Source organism: Lithobates pipiens, unplaced genomic scaffold (genome assembly GCF_037356315.1).
Source record: "Lithobates pipiens isolate NorthernLeopardFrog02 unplaced genomic scaffold, aLitPip1_a1.2 Scaffold_8, whole genome shotgun sequence".
Lineage (NCBI taxonomy): Eukaryota > Metazoa > Chordata > Amphibia > Anura > Ranidae > Lithobates > Lithobates pipiens.
In genome coordinates, this window is record NW_027507903.1 from 490,772,032 (window position 1) to 490,791,006 (window position 18,975).

General features: G+C 43.7%; 1 protein-coding gene across 3 annotated transcripts in view; it reads left to right on the forward strand.

Annotated features, from left to right (window-relative positions):
* The window catches only part of PKP2 (plakophilin 2), a 146,909-nt gene that overhangs the window by 75,909 nt on the left and 52,025 nt on the right, over positions 1-18,975 (forward strand). For 2 of the 3 annotated variants that reach the window (XM_077469069.1, XM_077469067.1), the window contains exons 3-5: positions 6,022-6,716; positions 11,866-12,022; positions 16,916-17,123. In XM_077469069.1, the coding sequence (XP_077325195.1) occupies positions 6,022-6,716; positions 11,866-12,022; positions 16,916-17,123 (1,060 nt within the window). The remainder of the gene's footprint in view (positions 1-6,021; positions 6,717-11,865; positions 12,023-16,915; positions 17,124-18,975) is intronic. The other variant, XM_077469068.1, reaches the window with a different exon arrangement.

Genomic DNA, 18,975 nt, shown 5'->3' on the forward strand with positions numbered 1-18,975 from the left:
ATTTCAGGCTTCCCAGCCTAGAGGTGAGATGTGGGGTCATATTGACCCCCAGATTTCACTGTAAAGAGGACCTGTCACCCCATATTCCTATTACAAGGTATGTTTACATTCCTTGTAATAGGAATAAAAGTGATCAAAAATTTATTTTTGGGGAAAAAAATGTCAAACTAAAATAAATAAAGTAAAATGAACAATAAACAAAAAAAAAAAAAGTAAAGCGCCCCTGTCCCCATGTCCTCGCATGCAGAAGCAAACGCATACGTAAGCCCCGCCCACATATGAAAACGGTGTTCAAACCACACATGTGAGGTATCGCCGCGAACGTTAGAGCGAGAGCAATAATTCTAGCCCTAGAGCTCCTCTGCAACTCAAAACATGTAACCAGTAAAAAAAATTAAAGCGTCGCCTATGGGGATTTTTTAAGTAGCGACGTTTGGCGCCATTCCACGGGCATGCGCAATTTTGAAGAGTGACATGTTCGATATCTATTTACTCAGCATAACTTCATCTTTCACTTTATGCAAAAATTGGGCTAACTTTACTGTTTTTTTTTAGGCACAAAACTGTTTTTTCCCCCAAAAAAACGCGTTAGCAAAATTGCTGCGCAAATACCGTGTGAGATAAAAATTTGCAACGACCACCATTGTATTCTCCAGGGTCTTTGCAAAAAAAAAAAATATAATGTTTTGGGGTTCTCTGTAATTTTCTAGCAAATAAATGATGATTTTTACATGTAGGAGAGAAATGTCAGAATTGTCCTGGGTGCTCCAGAACGCCTGATGGCGCTCCCTGCAAGTTGGGCTTCTGTATGTGGCCACACTGTGTAAAAGTCTCACACATGTGGTATCGCCGTACTCGGGAGTAATAGCAGAATGTGTTTTGGGGTGTAATTTGTGGTATGCATATGCTGTGTGTGAGAAATAACCTGATAATATGACAATTTTGTGGGAAAAAAAAAGGAAAAAAAATCTTGATTTTTGCAAAGAATTGTGGGAAAAAATAACAACTTCAAAAAACTCATCATGCCTCTTATTAAATACATTGGAATGTCTTCTTTCCAAAAAGGGGTCATTTGGGGGGTATTTGTACTTTTCTGCCATGTTAGGGTCTCAAGAATTGAAATAGGCCGTCAGTCCTTCAGGTGTGATCAATTTTCAGATATTGGCACCATAGCTTGTGGACTCTATAACTTTCACTAAGACCAAATAATATCCACCAATTTGTACTTATTTTTACCAAAGATATGTAGTATTATAAATTTTGGCCAAAATTTATGAAGAAAAAATTACTAATCTGCTAAATTTTATAACAGAAACGAAGAAAAATTCATTTTTTCGCAGAATTTTCGGTCTTTTTTCTTTTATAGCACAAAAAAATAAAAAACTGAGAGGTGATTAAATACCACCAAAAGAAAGCTCTATTTGTGTGAAAAAAAGGACAAAAATTTCATATAGGTCCAGTGTTGCATGACTGAGTAATTGTCATTCAAAATGTGAGAGCACCAAAAGCTGAAAATTGGTCTGGTTATTAACGGCTTCCACCCGGCCGTATATGTGCATTGGCCGGGTGGAAGCCGTCTACTCCTGATAGGACGTTCAGGAACATCCATCAGAAGTAGCGGGATCGCGCGTGCGCGTGCCCGCGCAGCGGCGCGATCCCGATGCGCCCGTGTCACCCGGACACGGCACATCTCAGATCGGCAGGAGGGCTCTGTGATTGGCCCTCCTGATCACATGACGGCCGTGTCCAATCACGGCCGTCATGTGATGTAAACAAACAGCCGGTTGCTAGGCAATCGGCTCCTCCTCTCCTCACACAGAAGTCATCGCTGAGGAGAGGAGAGCGGATCGCTGCAGCCGGCTGATGATCAGTGAGTATGAGCTGTTTTTTACAGCTTTTTACTCACTGATCATCAGTCTAGTGTACACACAAATCACCACACAGTAAACACACCACACAGTATAAACACAATGTCCCCAAATAATAAAAACACATGTCCCTAATAATAAAAACACATGTCCCCCACATATGTCCCACTAAAATCACATGTCCCAATGATTATCTGCACACATATGTACGTGATCACCTGCACACATATGTACATGATCATTTGCGTACATATGTCCCTGATCACACAAACCAATTATTATACACTTAACGGAATTTTTTTTACCAAAAACATGTAGCAGAATACATTTTGGCTTAAATTTATGACAAAATTTGATTTTGTTGGATTTCTTTTAAAATAGAAAAAAGAAAATATTGTTTTTTTTTCCAAATTTCCGCTTTTTTGCGCTTATATCGCAAAAAATAAAAAACGGAGTCGTGAATAAATACCACCAAAATAAAGCTCTATTTGTGCAAACAAAATGATAAAAAATTAATTTGGGTACAGTGTAGCATGACTGCGCAATTGTCACTGAAAGCGCTAGAGCGCTGAAAGCTGAAAATTGGGCTGGGAAGGAAGGGGGCGAAAGTGCCCTGTATTGAAGTGGTTAAGGGTGTTTAAAGAGGAAGTAAACCCTGATGAGTTTACTTCCTCTTTTTTTCCCTGCAAAGGTAAAGCATAATGGACTACTATGCATCGCATAGTAGCTCATTATGTGTCACTTACCTGACACAGGAGCCAGCGAAGTCGCCGCTGATCCCTGTAGTCCGCCGCATCCATCTTGCTGGTGGCGTCTCGCAGCTCCGACCAATGACAGCGGCGAAGCCGCGATGACGTCACTCCCGCGCATGCGCACGGGAGTCGCGTCTCGCAGCTCCTCCGCTGCCATTCGGCGAAGCCGCGATGACGTCACTCCCGCGCATGCGCACGGGAGTCGACAAATTAGGCAAATCCATTCTTGGACTTGCCGCATTTAGTGCGCCTGCGCGCCGCTGTCTACGGCGCATGCGCCGTAGACAGCGGTGCCCATTTTCGGGCAAATATCTCCTAAACCATATAGGTTTAGGAGATATTGCTTGGACCTACAGGTAAGCCTTAATCTAGGCTTACCTGTAGGTCAAAGTGGTTTGAAGTGGTTTACTTCCTCTTTAAGTGCCCAGTGGTCAAGTGGTTAATCTATGTTCTTTTTTTTATTTATTTACCAAACACCTTCACCCTTCTCTTGCTCAGGCCAATTGTCATGTTTCAGCATTGTCATGATTTGAATGACAATTAGTCATGCAGCACTGGACCCAAATTTCACTTTCTTTTTTCTTAGACAGATAGAGATTTCTTTTGGTGGTATTTATTTACCACTGGGTTTTTTTTTTTTTTTTTTGCTAAATAAAAACACAAAAGACCGAAAAATTAAAAAAAATTATTGTTTTTCTTCGTTTTGGGTTAACCACTTCAATACTGGGCACTTAAAGAGGAAGTAAACCCTGATGGGTTTACTTCCTCTTTCATTCCCTGCAAATGTAAAGTATATTGGACTACTATGCATCGCATAGTAGCCCATTATGTGTCACTTACCTGACACAGGAGCCAGCGATGTCACCGCTGTCCCCTGTAGTCCGGCGCATCCATCTCTTCGGTGGGTCTCGCCGCTCTGCTGCTGTCATTCGGCGAAGCCGCGATAACACTCCCACGCATGCGCACGGGAGCCACCACTCGCGGCATATCGCCATTGACCGCGGCGTGCTCAGTGCGCCTGCGCGCCACTGTCTACGGCGCATGCGCCGTAGACAGCGGTGCCTGTCTTTCGGCAAATATCTCTTAAACCGTGTAGGTTTAGGAGATATTTCTTGGACCTACAGGTAAGCCTTAATCTAGGCTTACCTGTAGGTCAAAGTGTGTTGTAAGGGTTTACAACCACTTTAAACACCTTCCTGCCAAGACCAATTTTGAGCTTTCAGCGCTGTTGCACTTTGAATGACAATTGCGCGGTCATGCTACACTGTACCCAAATGAAATTTTTATAATTTTTTCCCCACAAATAGAGCTTTCTTTTGGTGGTATTTGATCACCTCTACGGTTCTTATTTTTTGCTAAACAAATAAAAAAATACTGAAAATTTTGAAAAATAAATGTTTTTTTTTGTTTCAGTTTCAAAACTTTGTAAATAAGTAAGTTTTCTCCTTCACTGATGAGCACTGATGGGGCTACACTGATGAGCACCGCTGATATGCGGCACTGACAGGCGGCACTGACGGGCGGCACTGACGGGCGGCACTGACGGGCGGCACTGATGGGCACTGATAGGTAGCACACATTGGCACTGATAGCTGGCACGGATGGGCACGGATAGGCGGTACGGATAGGCATGGATAGGCGGTACAGATGGGCATGGATAGGCAGCACAGATGGGCATGGATAGGCAGCACAGATGGGCATGGATAGGCGGCACAGATGGGCACTGATAGGCGACACGGATGGGCACCGATAGGCGGCACAGATGGGCACTGATAGGCGGCATTGTATTGTTTTATAATGTACTAATGGATGCCAACAGTGCCAAACAATAATGCATGCCAATCAGTGAGGCCCATTGTGGGCACTGGCATCCATTGTGGGCACTGATTGGCATCCATTGTGGGCACTGACTGGAATCCCTGGTGGTCGAGGGTGGCATACCTTGTGCTGGGCATCCCTGGCGGTCTGGTGGCGTCCCTGGTGGGCCAGTGTGGGCATCCTCGGGGGGGGGGGGGGTTGCGCTGATAATCGATCAGCACAGACCCCCCCTGTTAGAGGAGCAGCCAATCGGCTCTCCTCTACTTGCGTCTGACAGACGCGAGTGAGGAAAAGCCGATCACCGGCTCTTCCTATTTACACTGTGATCAGCCGTGATTGGACACGGCTGATCACGTGGTAAAGACTCTTTACCGAGATCGTAGTTGCGGGGTGTCAGTCTCAACAACGATCGCCGCAATGCGCGCCCCTGGGGGCGCGCAGCGGCTCAAAATCCTGATCACGTCATATGACGTCCGGTCAGGATTTTGAAACCACTATGCCGCCGTGCTTTTGTTATAGGGCGGGGCGGCAAGTGGCTAAACTTTTTGCAAATAATCTTTCTTCATAAATTTAGGCCAAAATGTATTCTGCTACATTTCTTCGGCAAGAATAACCAAAATCAGTGTATATTATTTAGTCTGTAGGAAAGTTATAGAGTCTACAAGCTATGGTATTTATTTCTACTCTAATCCTACAGGATTTACATAGCACCAACAGTTTGCGCAATGTGAGGGCAGACAGTACAGTTACAATACAGTTCAATACAGGAGGAATCAGAGGGCCCTGCTCATTAGAGCTTACATTCTAAAAGGGAGGGTCAAGTGATACAACAGGTAATAACTGTGGGGAATGAGCTGATTGAGAAGCAAATAAAAGTACAGTTGTGAGGTGGAGGCTGGATAGGCTTCTCAGACCACTGCCTTGCTAAAGAAGATGAGGGTAAAGGCGATGGACTGGCCAAGCGTGTCTCCAGACCTAAAACTTATTGAGCATCTGTGGGACATCCTCAAATGAAAGGTTGTGCAGGAGCGCAAGGTCTCTAACATCCACCAGCTCTGTGATGTTGTCATGTAGGAGTAGAAGAGGACTCCAGTGGCAACCTGTGAAGTTCTGGTGAACTCCATGCCCAAGAGGGTTAAGGCAATGCTGGAAAATAATGGTGGCCACACAAAATATTGACACTTTGAGCCCAATTTGGACATTTTCACTTAGGGGTGTACTCTCTTTTCTTGCCAGCGATTTAGACAGTAATGGCTGTGTGTTGAGTTATTTTGAGGGGACAGCAAATGTACACTGTTATACAAGCTGTACACTCACTACTTTACATTGTAGCAAAGTGTCATTTATTAAGGGTTGTCACATGAAAAGATATAACAAAATATTTACAAAAAGGTGAGGGGTGTACTCACTTTTGTGAGATACTGTGTGTGTGTGTGCGTGTGTGTATGTATATATATGTGTGTATATATATATATATATATATATATATATATATATATATATATATATATATATAAAATTTAATGTCCAGACACATACTTTTAATATGTTTAAACTCCTACTTTTTTGTATTTTACCCCCAGGACTATCAGACATCACATTATGAAAATGGGTGGAGTGGAGGATACTCCCAATATGGCCAACGAAGGCAAGAAAATGGTTGGGCTGGAAGCCACTCTACGTACGGTCAGTGGGGTACCGAAAGAGACATGAACCAGAGGAAACCTCTATCTAGAAAGGAGGTTTCCCCAGAACGAGAGGTTGGAATGGGAATATACGAACAAAGAAAAAACACATCAGCTAGTTTGAGATATCCAGAACACCGGCAGTACAATGCCTCCACTGTCCGCTATTCACGCTCTGAATTTGGTACTGCGGCTAGAGCACTGCAGAGTTCCGCCAAAAAGTCCAACATGTCTGACCAAGATTCTGTGTTCATGGCTAGCGGCCCAAACAGTCCAGCCAAAGGCATCTACGAACAGAGGAACAGCCGAAGTCTTAACAACCTTCTTGACAAGGAGATTTACCAGACTTCCTACATGGCTGGTAACAGCCAAGTCAAAGCAGTAATCCCACCACAGCAGATGTACATTAGACCAGAGGTTCACAGAACGACCTACCAAAAGACTGTCTACAGGACCGGAAAGGGGGATTATTCTGGAGCCAGTGGAATGAACATGAGTGGCAAGAGAGCAACCATGACAGCTGGGAGGGTTGCTGCTGGAAGTGGAATTATGCAGTCTCGAGTTGATGGTGTCCAGATGGAAGGTGCTGTTGGGTAAGTCCGTTATCATGAATGTGTTTCTTAAAGAGCATCTGCACTGAAGTAGTAAACGTAATGGTTTGGAAGAAGACAGACAGCAGAGATAGACACTTTTTTTTTTTTTTGCTAAAACTGGAGAGTGCAAAATCTAGTACAGCACTACATAGGAACCAATCAGCTTCCAAGTTTTATTGTCAAAGCTTAATTGAACATACTGAAGTTAAAAGCTGATTGGCTACCATGCAGAGCTGCACCAGATTTTGCACTCTCCAGTTTTACTAAATCAACCCCATTACTTAGTTATTCCAGTGCTAACGTTTCCAGATTATTTTGTAAGTGTCAGGTTAAAGGCCTGCTCTAGTCCTAAACTGACCATACACTATTGGAATTGTGTTTTAAAAAAAATAATTTTAAGAATATTTGTTCAATTTTCTAATCGTTAGTTCATATAAAAGTTCATTTTTAACCAAGTTGAGAAAATTCAAAGTTAAAGTCATTTTGAATGTTCATTATGTCATAAAATGTAGTAATGAGAATTTTCGTTCAAAAATGTTCTTGTGTGCAGCCAGTTTTATTAACTGCACACTTTTTGCCTATTTTAAGCAAGCTTGGTTGTCGAAGAGTTTTGATTTCAAAAGACTGTTATTCAGAATATTCAAATACGGGCGCCAAAATCCTGTCACTTCTGCTTAGGAACCCAGACCTTGGTGTCAGGGGCTGGGTCTAACTGGTACAGGAGGAGGCAGTTTACTCCCATTCTTTCAAAACATCTTAAAGCCGTTGTAATAAAACAGGGGAGTGGCAATCTTTACTATCCACTACTTTACAGCACAGTGGGCACAATTCACTAAAGGTTAATGCATGCATTATGACAGTTACGTGACCACTTATCGCATGCGGTAATGAAAAAGTCAATTTCCTATTGCTCGTTATGCAATATTTAGCACAAACACCAAAAATGCTTGTTAAATACCACATAAAAAAGCATTAAAGTTAATTCACAAAAGGAAATTAATAAATGCATGTGGTAATTAAGTACTGGTCCAAGCTTGCGATAACTATGGCAATAGTCAGACCCCCCAGTGATTGCTTTCAAAAATAGGTGGGGAAATGCAAGCTGGAGCAGGTGTCAGTTAGATTTTAGTCAGGAGTTGTTTCTGGAGGCTGGCAGATGGCATAGCAAAGGTGATGGAGACCATTGAATCCAGTCTTCTGGAATTTAAAGCCATGCAGAAGAGGAGCAGGAGGAGAATATCTCAGGTGGTCCTTTTAAGGGAAAGAAGCTTTAACTGGTTCCTGACCGGTGCACGCCAATGTACGTCAGCAGAATGGCACAGCTGGGCAAATGGGCGTACCTGTACATCCCTTTGAATTTTCCGCGTGCGTGCCCCCGGCAGTGCTCGCGTGCGCCGGGGGCGATCAATAAACAAATCAATAAGCCAATCAATAAACGCTTCTTGCAATTTTTTTTTTATTTTTTTTTTTTTACCAAAAATATGTAGAATACGTATCGGCCTAAACTGAGGAAAAAAATGTTTTTTTTATAGATTTTTAGGGGTTATTTATTATAACAAAAAGCAAAAAATAATGTGTTTTAAAAAAAAAAAAAAAACAAGCATCTCCCCGTTCTGCCTAGTGACACTGTCACTGATCATAGCTCTCTGTGATCGGGAGCTATGATCAGTGATGTGTCACAGCTAGCCCATCCCCCCTACAGTTAGAACGCATCCCAAGGACACATTTAACCCCTACAGCACCACCTAGTGTTAACCCCTTCACTTCATGCCAAAATTGTCTGACATGTCCACCATAATGTCGCAGTCTCGATAAAAATCGCTGATCGCCGGCATTACTAGTACAAAAAAAAATTAATAAAAATGCTATAAAACTATCCCCTATTTTCTAGACGCTATAACTTTCAACCAATCAATAACCGCTTATTGTGATTTTTTTTTAATCAAAGATATGTAGAAGAATACGTATCGGCCTAAACTGAGGAAAAAAAAAATTTTTAATATATTTTTAGGGGATATTTATTATAGCAAAAAGCAAAAAATAATGTGTTTTTTTCCAAAATTGTCGCTATTCTTTTGTTTATTTTGTTTGAGAGCCACGTCGCACTACCGTGCAATTGTCAGTTAAAGCAACGCAGTGTCTAATCGTAAAAAATGCTCTGGTCTTTGGCCAGCAAAATGGTCTAGGGCAGTGATGGCGAACCTTGGCACTCCAGATGTTTTGGAACTACATTTCCCATGATGCTCATGCACTGAGCAGTGTAGCCGAGCATCATGGGAAATGTAGTTCCAAAACATCTGGGGTGCCAAGGTTCGCCATCACTGGTCTAGGGCTTAAGTGGTTAAGGAGTTCACACTGCTGGATCAATTCATGGATGCTGATACCCTGCAGAAGTTCAGGTTATCCAAGCAGTTCAGGTTATCCAAGCCATTTATCATAGAGCTTTATACCCAACTCATAGGGTACCTTGAGCCCTCAAAACGGAGAAACCATGCCATAATGACTAAATTTATGGCTGCATTACACTTTTTTGCAAAGGCATCCACTCAGATGTTTGCAATATCTTACCGCATGGTTTCATGCAGTATTTAAAGTGGTTGTTAACCCATAGGGTTAAATTTGCATTATCCACTCGGTTGATTCATGTAATGTCCTCCTGTGACTGTGCTTTATAAAAAAAAAATGCAGCTATATGCGCATTTCAGAGCACAGATAGACGTAACCTGCTGCCTCTCTCGCATGACAGCTGCAGCGGGCGGTACCGAGGATTTTCCGCTGACATCAGGGCAGCAGTCATGTGAGAGAGAAGAGAGGCGGCAGGTCATGTGAGCACCGATCGGCGCTCTGAAACAGGTATATAGCTGCATTTTTTTTTATAAAGCACAGTCACAAGGGGACATTACATGAATCAACCAAGAGGATAATGTAAATTTAACCCTAATTTGAGAAGCAGGAGGGGAGGGGGTTGGCACAGGCACAAAGCTGGCAGGCAGGGAAGGAAGGGGGGAGAGGACGGAGGAGAGCACATAGAGACAGGAGACACAGTGGATGACGGAGGTACGTAAACTGACAACGGTGTCAGGGCTCAGCAGCCATGATACACAATGGTCAGTTTACAGTGGAGAAGGCAGAAACTGGCAGGATCAGCCAGCTATTTCAGGTGTTACAGCACAAGTACTCTGCTGTATAAAATGCTTTAAAGGAACAAGATCCTTTGTTAACCTAAAAAAAAAAACAAAAAAAAAAAAAACACTTTAAGGCATACTTCGGAAAGATAACGCATGCAAGATTTTAAGGAGCGTTTCTTTGTGAATTACAGTTTTTTTTTTTCTGTGCGTTATTATACTGCATACTCGAACGCGGTAAAACATTGCTTAGTGAATTGTGCTCATTGTTTTTCTAGAACTGCAGGTTTTTCTAGAACTGTAGACAAGGTTGGTGTGATTGGGATCTCCCACAGAAATGCCAAACATTATGAAGTCATGTTAGTAGGGAGCACCCTATATTTAGAAGGCCAAAGTGCACCCTACTGTTCTTCAGCATCTGTAGAGACCAGAAAACCTGTTCAGGAGACCTCCGGCATCTTTGTGACCTGGTAGTATGTTTAGTAGATATTCACAGGTTTCTTTCTGTAATTGTCAAAATTCCTGATACTGGGGCAATTGAAGTGGATCCGTACAGTTTTGCATAAACCTATGGGAAACCAGGCAGGAAGACTTAGAATACCCTGAAATTAATACACAGTACAGTTTGGCCACGGGCATTTATTATTGGTTTAATAAAAACAATTGAATATATAAATAATAAATAACATATAAGGAATAACTCAACTAAAGGCTTAGCCACCACAGCTGCAAAACCTGAGTAGTCCATGCAAATTGGCCTAGTCACTATAACTCAGGCCATATATAAAGAGTTTTTTGACAGCTGTCCCCCTTTGAATATAAAGGTGACACCACACAATAAAGGCTGTGCCATAACAGGGGTGGGAGGGCCAGGAGCACCACAGTTATGATTTCTGAGGTGACTGAACCTGCTGGATCAAAACAATCCTTAAATACCCCCTTTAGAGGTTCTAGAACCCTCTAAGAAAAGGTCACCTGACCTTCCCAGAGATCTCATGACCTCTCCAAAAGCAATGCGACCTTTGACCTTCCAGAAGACTACCGTGTGTCATATGCCCACAGGGAGACTTGTCTTGCTGTAGTCCCATGAGGAAAAGGAAGGGGGGGGGGGGGGGGGCGGCTAGAAGCAGTTTTCCCCCTTCCTTTCATTCCTGACTTATCAATGAGCAACAGTATAATATTTTTCAAAATGCAATACCACATTTGTCAAAAAGCCTGCAGGAGCCACAGTTCTGTTGATCTTCTCCAGACTGCTGCTAACAGGAGGAAGCATTTCCTCAATCTCCTTCCCCCCAGTGATCAAACTGACATTTTTTATTTCTTTATTTTTTAATATAGATGGGAATCCTGGTTGAGAGTAGCAGTAAGGTTGCTAAGGACTCTGCCATTGGTACTTGATAGTCTAATGTTTTGACAGAACTGACCAGATGGTTTACCCCTTGAAGGCCACAGCAGACAAATGTAAATATGTGTGGGCACTCATATGAGCTGGTTGGACAACCCATTTCAAAACCATGGGCATTTATATAGAATTGATCTCTGCTCCTTTGTGTCTATAAGAGCCTCCACTTTTCTAGGAAGGCTTTCCACAAGATTCTGCAGTGTGTGGGAATGTGTGCTCATCCAACCAAAAAGAGCATTTGTGTGGGCAGGTAATCGTATTCCATTTCATCCCAAAGGTGTTCACTAGGGTTGAGGTCAGGGCTTTGTGCCGGCCATTCAAGTTTCTCAACACCAAACTGGTCAAACCATGTCACATAATGCTATAGTATTAACAAATACTGGGAAATCGGGGGGGGGGGGGGGGGAGAATCAACATACTTTGGGCCTTATAGTGTAGATGATGTTAGTTAGATGTTAAATATAGGAAACAACAAAAATGTGATTAGTACAGCTCTGCCGTTAGACTGGAATTTTTCTTTAACTGATTAGTGAATTCGGATTAGTTGCTTTAGGTTTTAACATTTTGGTCATGACAACTGCTGTTGCCATTGCCAATAAGAAATCATGATGTCTTTTACCAGAAGCTTGGCTCCGGTTCAGGTGACGTCAGAGGTGGACATGACCCTGGAGAGGGCGGTGAGTCTGCTGCAAAGTGACAGCTCCGGCTCATACTGGCAAATCGCAGCTGCCAACTTCATTCAACATGAGTGCTTCCAGAAGATAGAGGCAAGAAAGCGGGTATGTTTCACAGTGATATTTGTAACTCTCTTGTGTGTGTATGTATTGACTGATAACTCAAATGGCTGGCACCAATTGCACACTTCACCACTACTCTCATGGATCTCGAGCAACCATTAGCATGATAGTGTCATTAGGATTGCAGATTCCGCCTCTTTACCTGTATGGTCCTGCAGTGGGACTTCTTCAGATCTTTTCCAGTCTTGACATGAATGACTGAGCAGTATTTCATACCTGTAGGGCGGGGATATGCAATTAGCGGACCTCCAGCTGTTGCAAAACTACAAGTCCCATCATGCCTCTGCTTCTGGGTGTCATGCTTGTGGCTGTCAGAGTCTTGCTATGCCTTATGGGACTTGTAGTTCTGCAACAGCTGGAGGTCCGCTAATTGCATATCCCTGCTGTAGGGTTACAAGCACGTTAGACATAATTTCCTTGTCTTATGACGGCGAGCAGGTTGGAGTGACACTGGTGATTGGACTGCACTTCATAGTGTGTAAATTAAAGGAGGACACACACCTTGTGGACTAACCTGTATTGAGGACTATTATTTTGTTGTGTACATATATTTGTGGATTGTTCACAGTATTGTGGTTATTTAAAATTGTATATTTAAACGTTGACACTATTACACATTACACACTTGTTGGCTGTATTATGATCTTGCCTCAGTTTTCACAGTACTGTTTTGTTACTTATACATTATATCACAAAAGTAAGTACCCCCTCACATTTTTGTAAATATTTTATTATATATTTTCATGTGACAACACTGAAGAAATTACACTTTGCTACAATGTAAAGTAGTGAGTGTACAGCTTGTATAACAGTGTAAATTTGCTGTCCCCTCAAAATAACTCAATACACAGCCAGCTGCAGCACAGTGGCCAAGACCATATAGCGGTTTAACAGGATAGGTTTCACTCAGAACAGAACTCACCATGGTCGACCAAAGAAGTTGATTGCAGGTGCTCAGCATCATATACAGAGGTTGTCTTTGGGAAATAGATATATGAGTGCTGCCAGCATTGCTGCAGAGGTTGAAGGGGTGGAAGTCAGCCTGTCAGTACTCAGACTATACGCCACACACTGCATCAAATTGGTCTGCATGGCTGTCATCCCAGAAGGAAGCTTCTTCTAAAGATGATGCACAAAAAAAGCAAACAGCTTGCTGAAGACAGGGAGATTAAGGACATGGATTACTGGAACCATGTCCTGTGGTCTGATGAGACCAAGATAAACTTTGGTTCAGATGGTGTCAAGCATTTGTGGTAGCAACCAGGTGAGGAGTACAAAGACAAGTGTGCCTACAGTCAAGCATGGTGGTGGGAGTGTCATGGTCTGGGGCTGCATGCTGGAGAGCTACAGTTCATTGAGGGAACCATGAATGCCAACAAGTACTGCAACATACTGAAGCAGAGCATGATCCCCTCCCTTCAGAGACTGGGCCGCAGAGCAGTATTCCAACATGATAACAACCCCAAACACACATCCAAGATGACCACTGCCTTGCTAAAGAAGCTGAGGGTAAAGGTGATGGACTGGCCAAGCATGTCTCCAGACCTAAACCCTATTGAGCATCTATGGGGCATCCTCAAACGGAAGGTGGAGGTCTCTAACATCCACCAGCTCAGTGATGTCATCATGGAGGAGTGGAAGAGGACTCCAGTGGCAACCTGTAAAGCTCTGGTGAACTCCATGTCCAAAAGGGTTATGGCAGCAGGGCTGGTGCAAGGATCTTTGACACCCTAGGCGAAACCTAATTTTGCGCCCCTGACTCCACTTTACCCTGCCCTTGCTACACATGTGACCTATCTGACCCCCTGACACATACACTAATCCACTCCTACTTCCTGCACTACTCACATCACACTGACCCCTACACTGACCTACCTGATAATTACACTGACCTACCTGGCACCTACACTAACCCACCTGACGCCTACACTGACAATTACACTGACACCTACACTGACACCTATACTGACCATCACACTAACACCTACACTGACACATACACTGACCATCACACTGACACCTACACTGACACATACACTGACCATCACACTGACACATACATTGACACTGACACCTACACTGACCATCACACTGACACATACATTGACACTGACACCTACACTGACCATCACACTGACACCTACACTGACACCTACACTGACCATCACACTGACACATACATTGACACTGACACCTACACTGACCATCACACTGACACATACACTGACACATACACTGACACTGGCCATCACACTGACACATACACTGACCATCACACTGACACATACACTGACACATACACTGACACTGGCAATCACACTGACACATACACTGACCATCACACTGACACATATACTGACACTGGCCATCACACTAACACATACACTGACCATCACACTGACACATACACTGACCATCACACTGACACATACACTGACCATCACACTGACACATACACTGACACTGACCATCACACTGACACATACACTGACCATCACACTGGCACATACACTGACACTGGCCATCACACTGACACATACACTGACCATCACACTGACACATACACTGACCATCACACTGACACGTACACTGACACATACACTGACACTGACCATCACACTGACACATACACTGACCATCACACTGACACCTACACTGACCATCACACTGACACCTACACTGACCATCACACTGACACCTACACTGACCATCACACTGACACCTACACTGACCATCACACTGACACATACACTGACACATACACTGACCTACCTGACTCCTAGTTCCTGCATTACTCACACACAAACTCCCTCCATACAGCTCAATGTAGATCAGGGAAGAACCACCCTTCTCCTTACCTCTGCTCTTTGATGCTTCAGCGACCATCATCAGGGCCTCCCCTCAGCACTGGGTGTGCAGAATTGTTCAGGAGTCCACGCCAGCGCCGTCCACCCGCTCCGCCTCCACGATGTCCCCGGCGGGGCCAGGCCAGGGCCGTCCACCCGCTCCACGATGTCCCCGCCGGGGCCAGGCCAGCGCCGTCCACCCGCTCCACGATGTCCCCGCTGGGGCCAGGCCAGGGCCGTCCACCCGCTCCACGATGTCCCCGCCGGGGCCAGGGCCGTCCACCCGCTCCATGATGTCCCCGGCGGGGCCAGGCCAGGGCCGTACACCCGCTCCACAATGTCCCCGACGAGGCCAGGCCAGGGCCGTCCACCCGCTCCACGATGTCCCCGCCGGGGCCAGGCCAGCGCCATCCACCCGCTCCACGATGTCCCCGCCGGGGCCAGGCCAGCGCCGTCCACCCACTCCACGATGTCCCCGCCGGGCGGGAGGTCAGCTGACAGACCTCTCAATGCTCCCATCTCCGCCGAGCCCCGCCCCTCCGCTGCACTCACAGAGACACACAGCACCGCTCCACAGGGACAGGCTGGAGCAAAGGAGTCCCGGAGCGGCGTTGTGAGATAAACCCGTGTGAGCACAGCGGGGCGCTCAGCGGGAAACATGGGGGATTGGTGGCGCCGGCGGCACACCATGGGGAGCGAGCGATCAGGAGAGGAGAGCTGAGCTCACACTGGACAGAGGCCATGGTTGCGCCCTAGGTGGTAGTGCACCCTAGGCGGCTGCCTACTTCGCCTAGTGGTAGCGCCGGCCCTGTATGGCAGTGCTGTAATTTAATGGTGGTCACACAAAATATTGACACTTTGGGCCCAATTTGGACATTTTCACTTAGGGGTGTACTCACTTTTGTTGTCAGTGGTTTAGACATTAATGGCTGTGTGTTGAGTTATTTTGAGGGGACAGCAAATTTACACTGTTATACAAGCTGTACACTCACTACTTTACATTGTAGCAAAGTGTAATTTCTTCAGTGTTGTCACATGAAAAAATATAATAAAATATTTTAAAAAATGTGAGGGGTGTACTCACTTTTGCACTTTTGTAAAATACTGTATGTGTGTGTGTGTGTGTGTGTGTGTGTGTGTACACACACACACACACACACACACACACACACACACACACACACACACACACACACACACACACACTTGTATGTGTTTGAGCTCTGGGGTGCACACACTAATGCAATAGGCTGCACACACCCATGCTTAATGTTATGTTAGTGCATGGAAAATACATATTTTCCTTTATTATAGCCTACTAATTTGACTTTGTTTGATGCCCCGGTCAGCACTCAGAGGAGGGAATGAGATTTAGTTAGGAGGGCAGGAATTTCACACAAGAGTGACATCTTAATCCCCTCTGGAATTCAGAGTCTCTTTCTGAAATTCATTTCCGATGGAGCTAAAATACTGAAAGTTAATTTTTAGCAACTGGACTTTTTTTTGGGCGAACATGGAGGGAGAGACTAATGAACAATCTAGGTTGAACTAGATGGTCCAGTGTTGTTTTTCGACTAAACTATATGTAGCTATGGCATCATGCCAGGAATGATCATTGCAACGTCTAAGAAAACTTTGAGGCTGCCATGGCAGACTTCTCATTTTGTGAATGTTGATTACCTGGCTATCATGACAATCCCCATGCTTCTAAACTCTGAAACAAGTTTTGAGATAAAGATTTCATATACATTGAAAGAATATATCAGCCTAAAAACTTTAAAAAAAAGAGTTAAAAGAAACCTATAATGTTTTTGGGTCAGTTTTTTTTTTTTTTTTTTAATTAGCCAGGAGCAAAGTGCAGAAGCCCCTTGCCACCAATCAGACATTGTCTATCCTTGCTCTTCACTAAACTGATAAAATCTGCTATTTAATTAGTTGTCACTAAATACTGCTACATGTTAGGAGGTAGTGTATTGTAGAACTCTCTCAGTCCTGTGTCCCGTTAATCATGTCATTGCTTTATCGACAGGTATACTCCCTAGGTGGGATTCAACGGCTGGTACGTCTTCTGAGCAATGACAATGAGGAAGTGCAGCGAGCAGCCTGCGCGGCTCTCAGAAATTTGGTGTTCGAGGACAATGATAACAAGCTGGAGGTGTGTGAGCAGAGAGGGATGCCAATTCTACTGAGCCTGCTGAGAGACACACAGGACCTGGAGATAAAGAGACAAATCACAGGTGAGGCCTCTACTTTTATATATTGGAGGTGGTAGAGCTGCCATGAAGCCACATATATTTATCAACAACCAGACTTACAATGGTATTTAGACCTTGTATAGGAATGCTGACTCTGAAATGGTATAATTTTGACTATTAGGCTTTCCAGCTAAATTTTGAAATGCTAATTCAAAGTATCGGCTCACTAAAAATACATTGTATCCATCAAGGCACTAAAATCTCATATAAGCTTTGACATGTTTGAAAAGTAATTTTTTTTTTTGCAGTTTTCATTCAAATATAATCCATTAAAGAACTTCCTGCTATTATAGGGTGACAACATTCTTGGTCTCCCAGTTGTGCTCCCCCATTGTCACCCTGTCATAGGGGCTTCTCATGTAGACTACAAGTGGCCATTTCAACACAAATTATGTAGGCATGATCCGCTGCTGTCACCATCAGGAAATCCGCCCGTAGAAATGCCAATGTTAAGTTGTCACTGAGGTGCATGTAGACATGAAGTGGCCACAAAGAGGCAGAGGGAGTTCAAAAGCACAGAGAATACAAAAATGCAAAAACAAGAAAATCTTTTTGATTCACGGTTCTTAAAGTGATTGTAAACAATCACCTTGTAAAACAACTGATTCAGTTTAAAACAGAAACAAAAGGCAAAACATTTTTGTATGGATATAAAAAAAAAAAATTTTTTTCCTTTTTTTGTAAATAACCTTTTCCCTTTTTTTATAAGTGATCGCATTCCCTCTGTTCTCACCTGCATGAGAGCTGGGGGGTGGAAGAGGCAGCAGTACACTGATTTTCCCAGTGAATGGCTGTGCAGCAGGGGTCTGATCATTGGAGAAGAGCATGCTGAGTTCCCAGCATAGCTAGAGGACTCCAAACTCCTAAAGGAAGGCAGAGGGACCGTCGGGAACACCAGGGGTTTAAGATAAATGAAGCAATACAAAGAGAACAGGATACTTTCTCATACAAGTACATGGTACAGCAGCTACATATCAAGAATATGAAGGGTTTGGGTAACGCTTTAAAGCTGGGCATACACAGATGACATGTTGGTCAGTTCCTAATGAACAGGCCAAAATTCACCTTGTGGGTGTGTCAGCACTCTCTCACCTGGCATTCTTCGATTTCCAAATCAATGAAGAGGGGCAGAAAATTCACCCATACAGTGGCTACATCCAGGCAGATGTAGTACAGGTATTTCTGACAGCTGCCAGCACCATCTGTCAGAATACAACAGCTGCAGCGATAGATTTGTCCACCTGTGCTATATAGTGTGCATGGCAGAATCAGTTTGATTTTTGTTTTTTTTCAGCCTGCAATAATTGGTTGGTAATAATGATATATGAGGCCATATGTCTTCCTCATTCAACAGAATGCAGTTTGTCTCGAGGCCCTTTCAAGTTTATGCGTATAGATTCATTTTCTTTTATTTTGATGCATAGATTTCTGCACATTGTTTTGCATTTTCTATACCCAAATTTTCTGAATTTTCATTGGTGCCAGTGCAATAAAATGGCCAAAACTGCATGAAATGTGTCTGTGCATTTACCTTACATTCTACTGGGTCTGCTCAATGTGCACAAAAAAAACCCTTAAGGCTTAAAAATGATTTAACTGCAGAATTTAATAAAGAACGGAATTTTAAGTTGAAATGGTTTTTCATTGCAGTAAAATGTATGTGTTTTACAGCAGAAAACAGGGGAACGAGCCCTAAGGAAGCCCCTAGAATGATATGACAGTTGTCCAACGCTGGCGCATTCAGCCAGATCAGATCAGGCAATATCTCTGTGTCCGTGAGTGGTCCTCAAGCTAGCTGGCTGCTTATCATCACTAGTTACAGTCCATTGGGCAG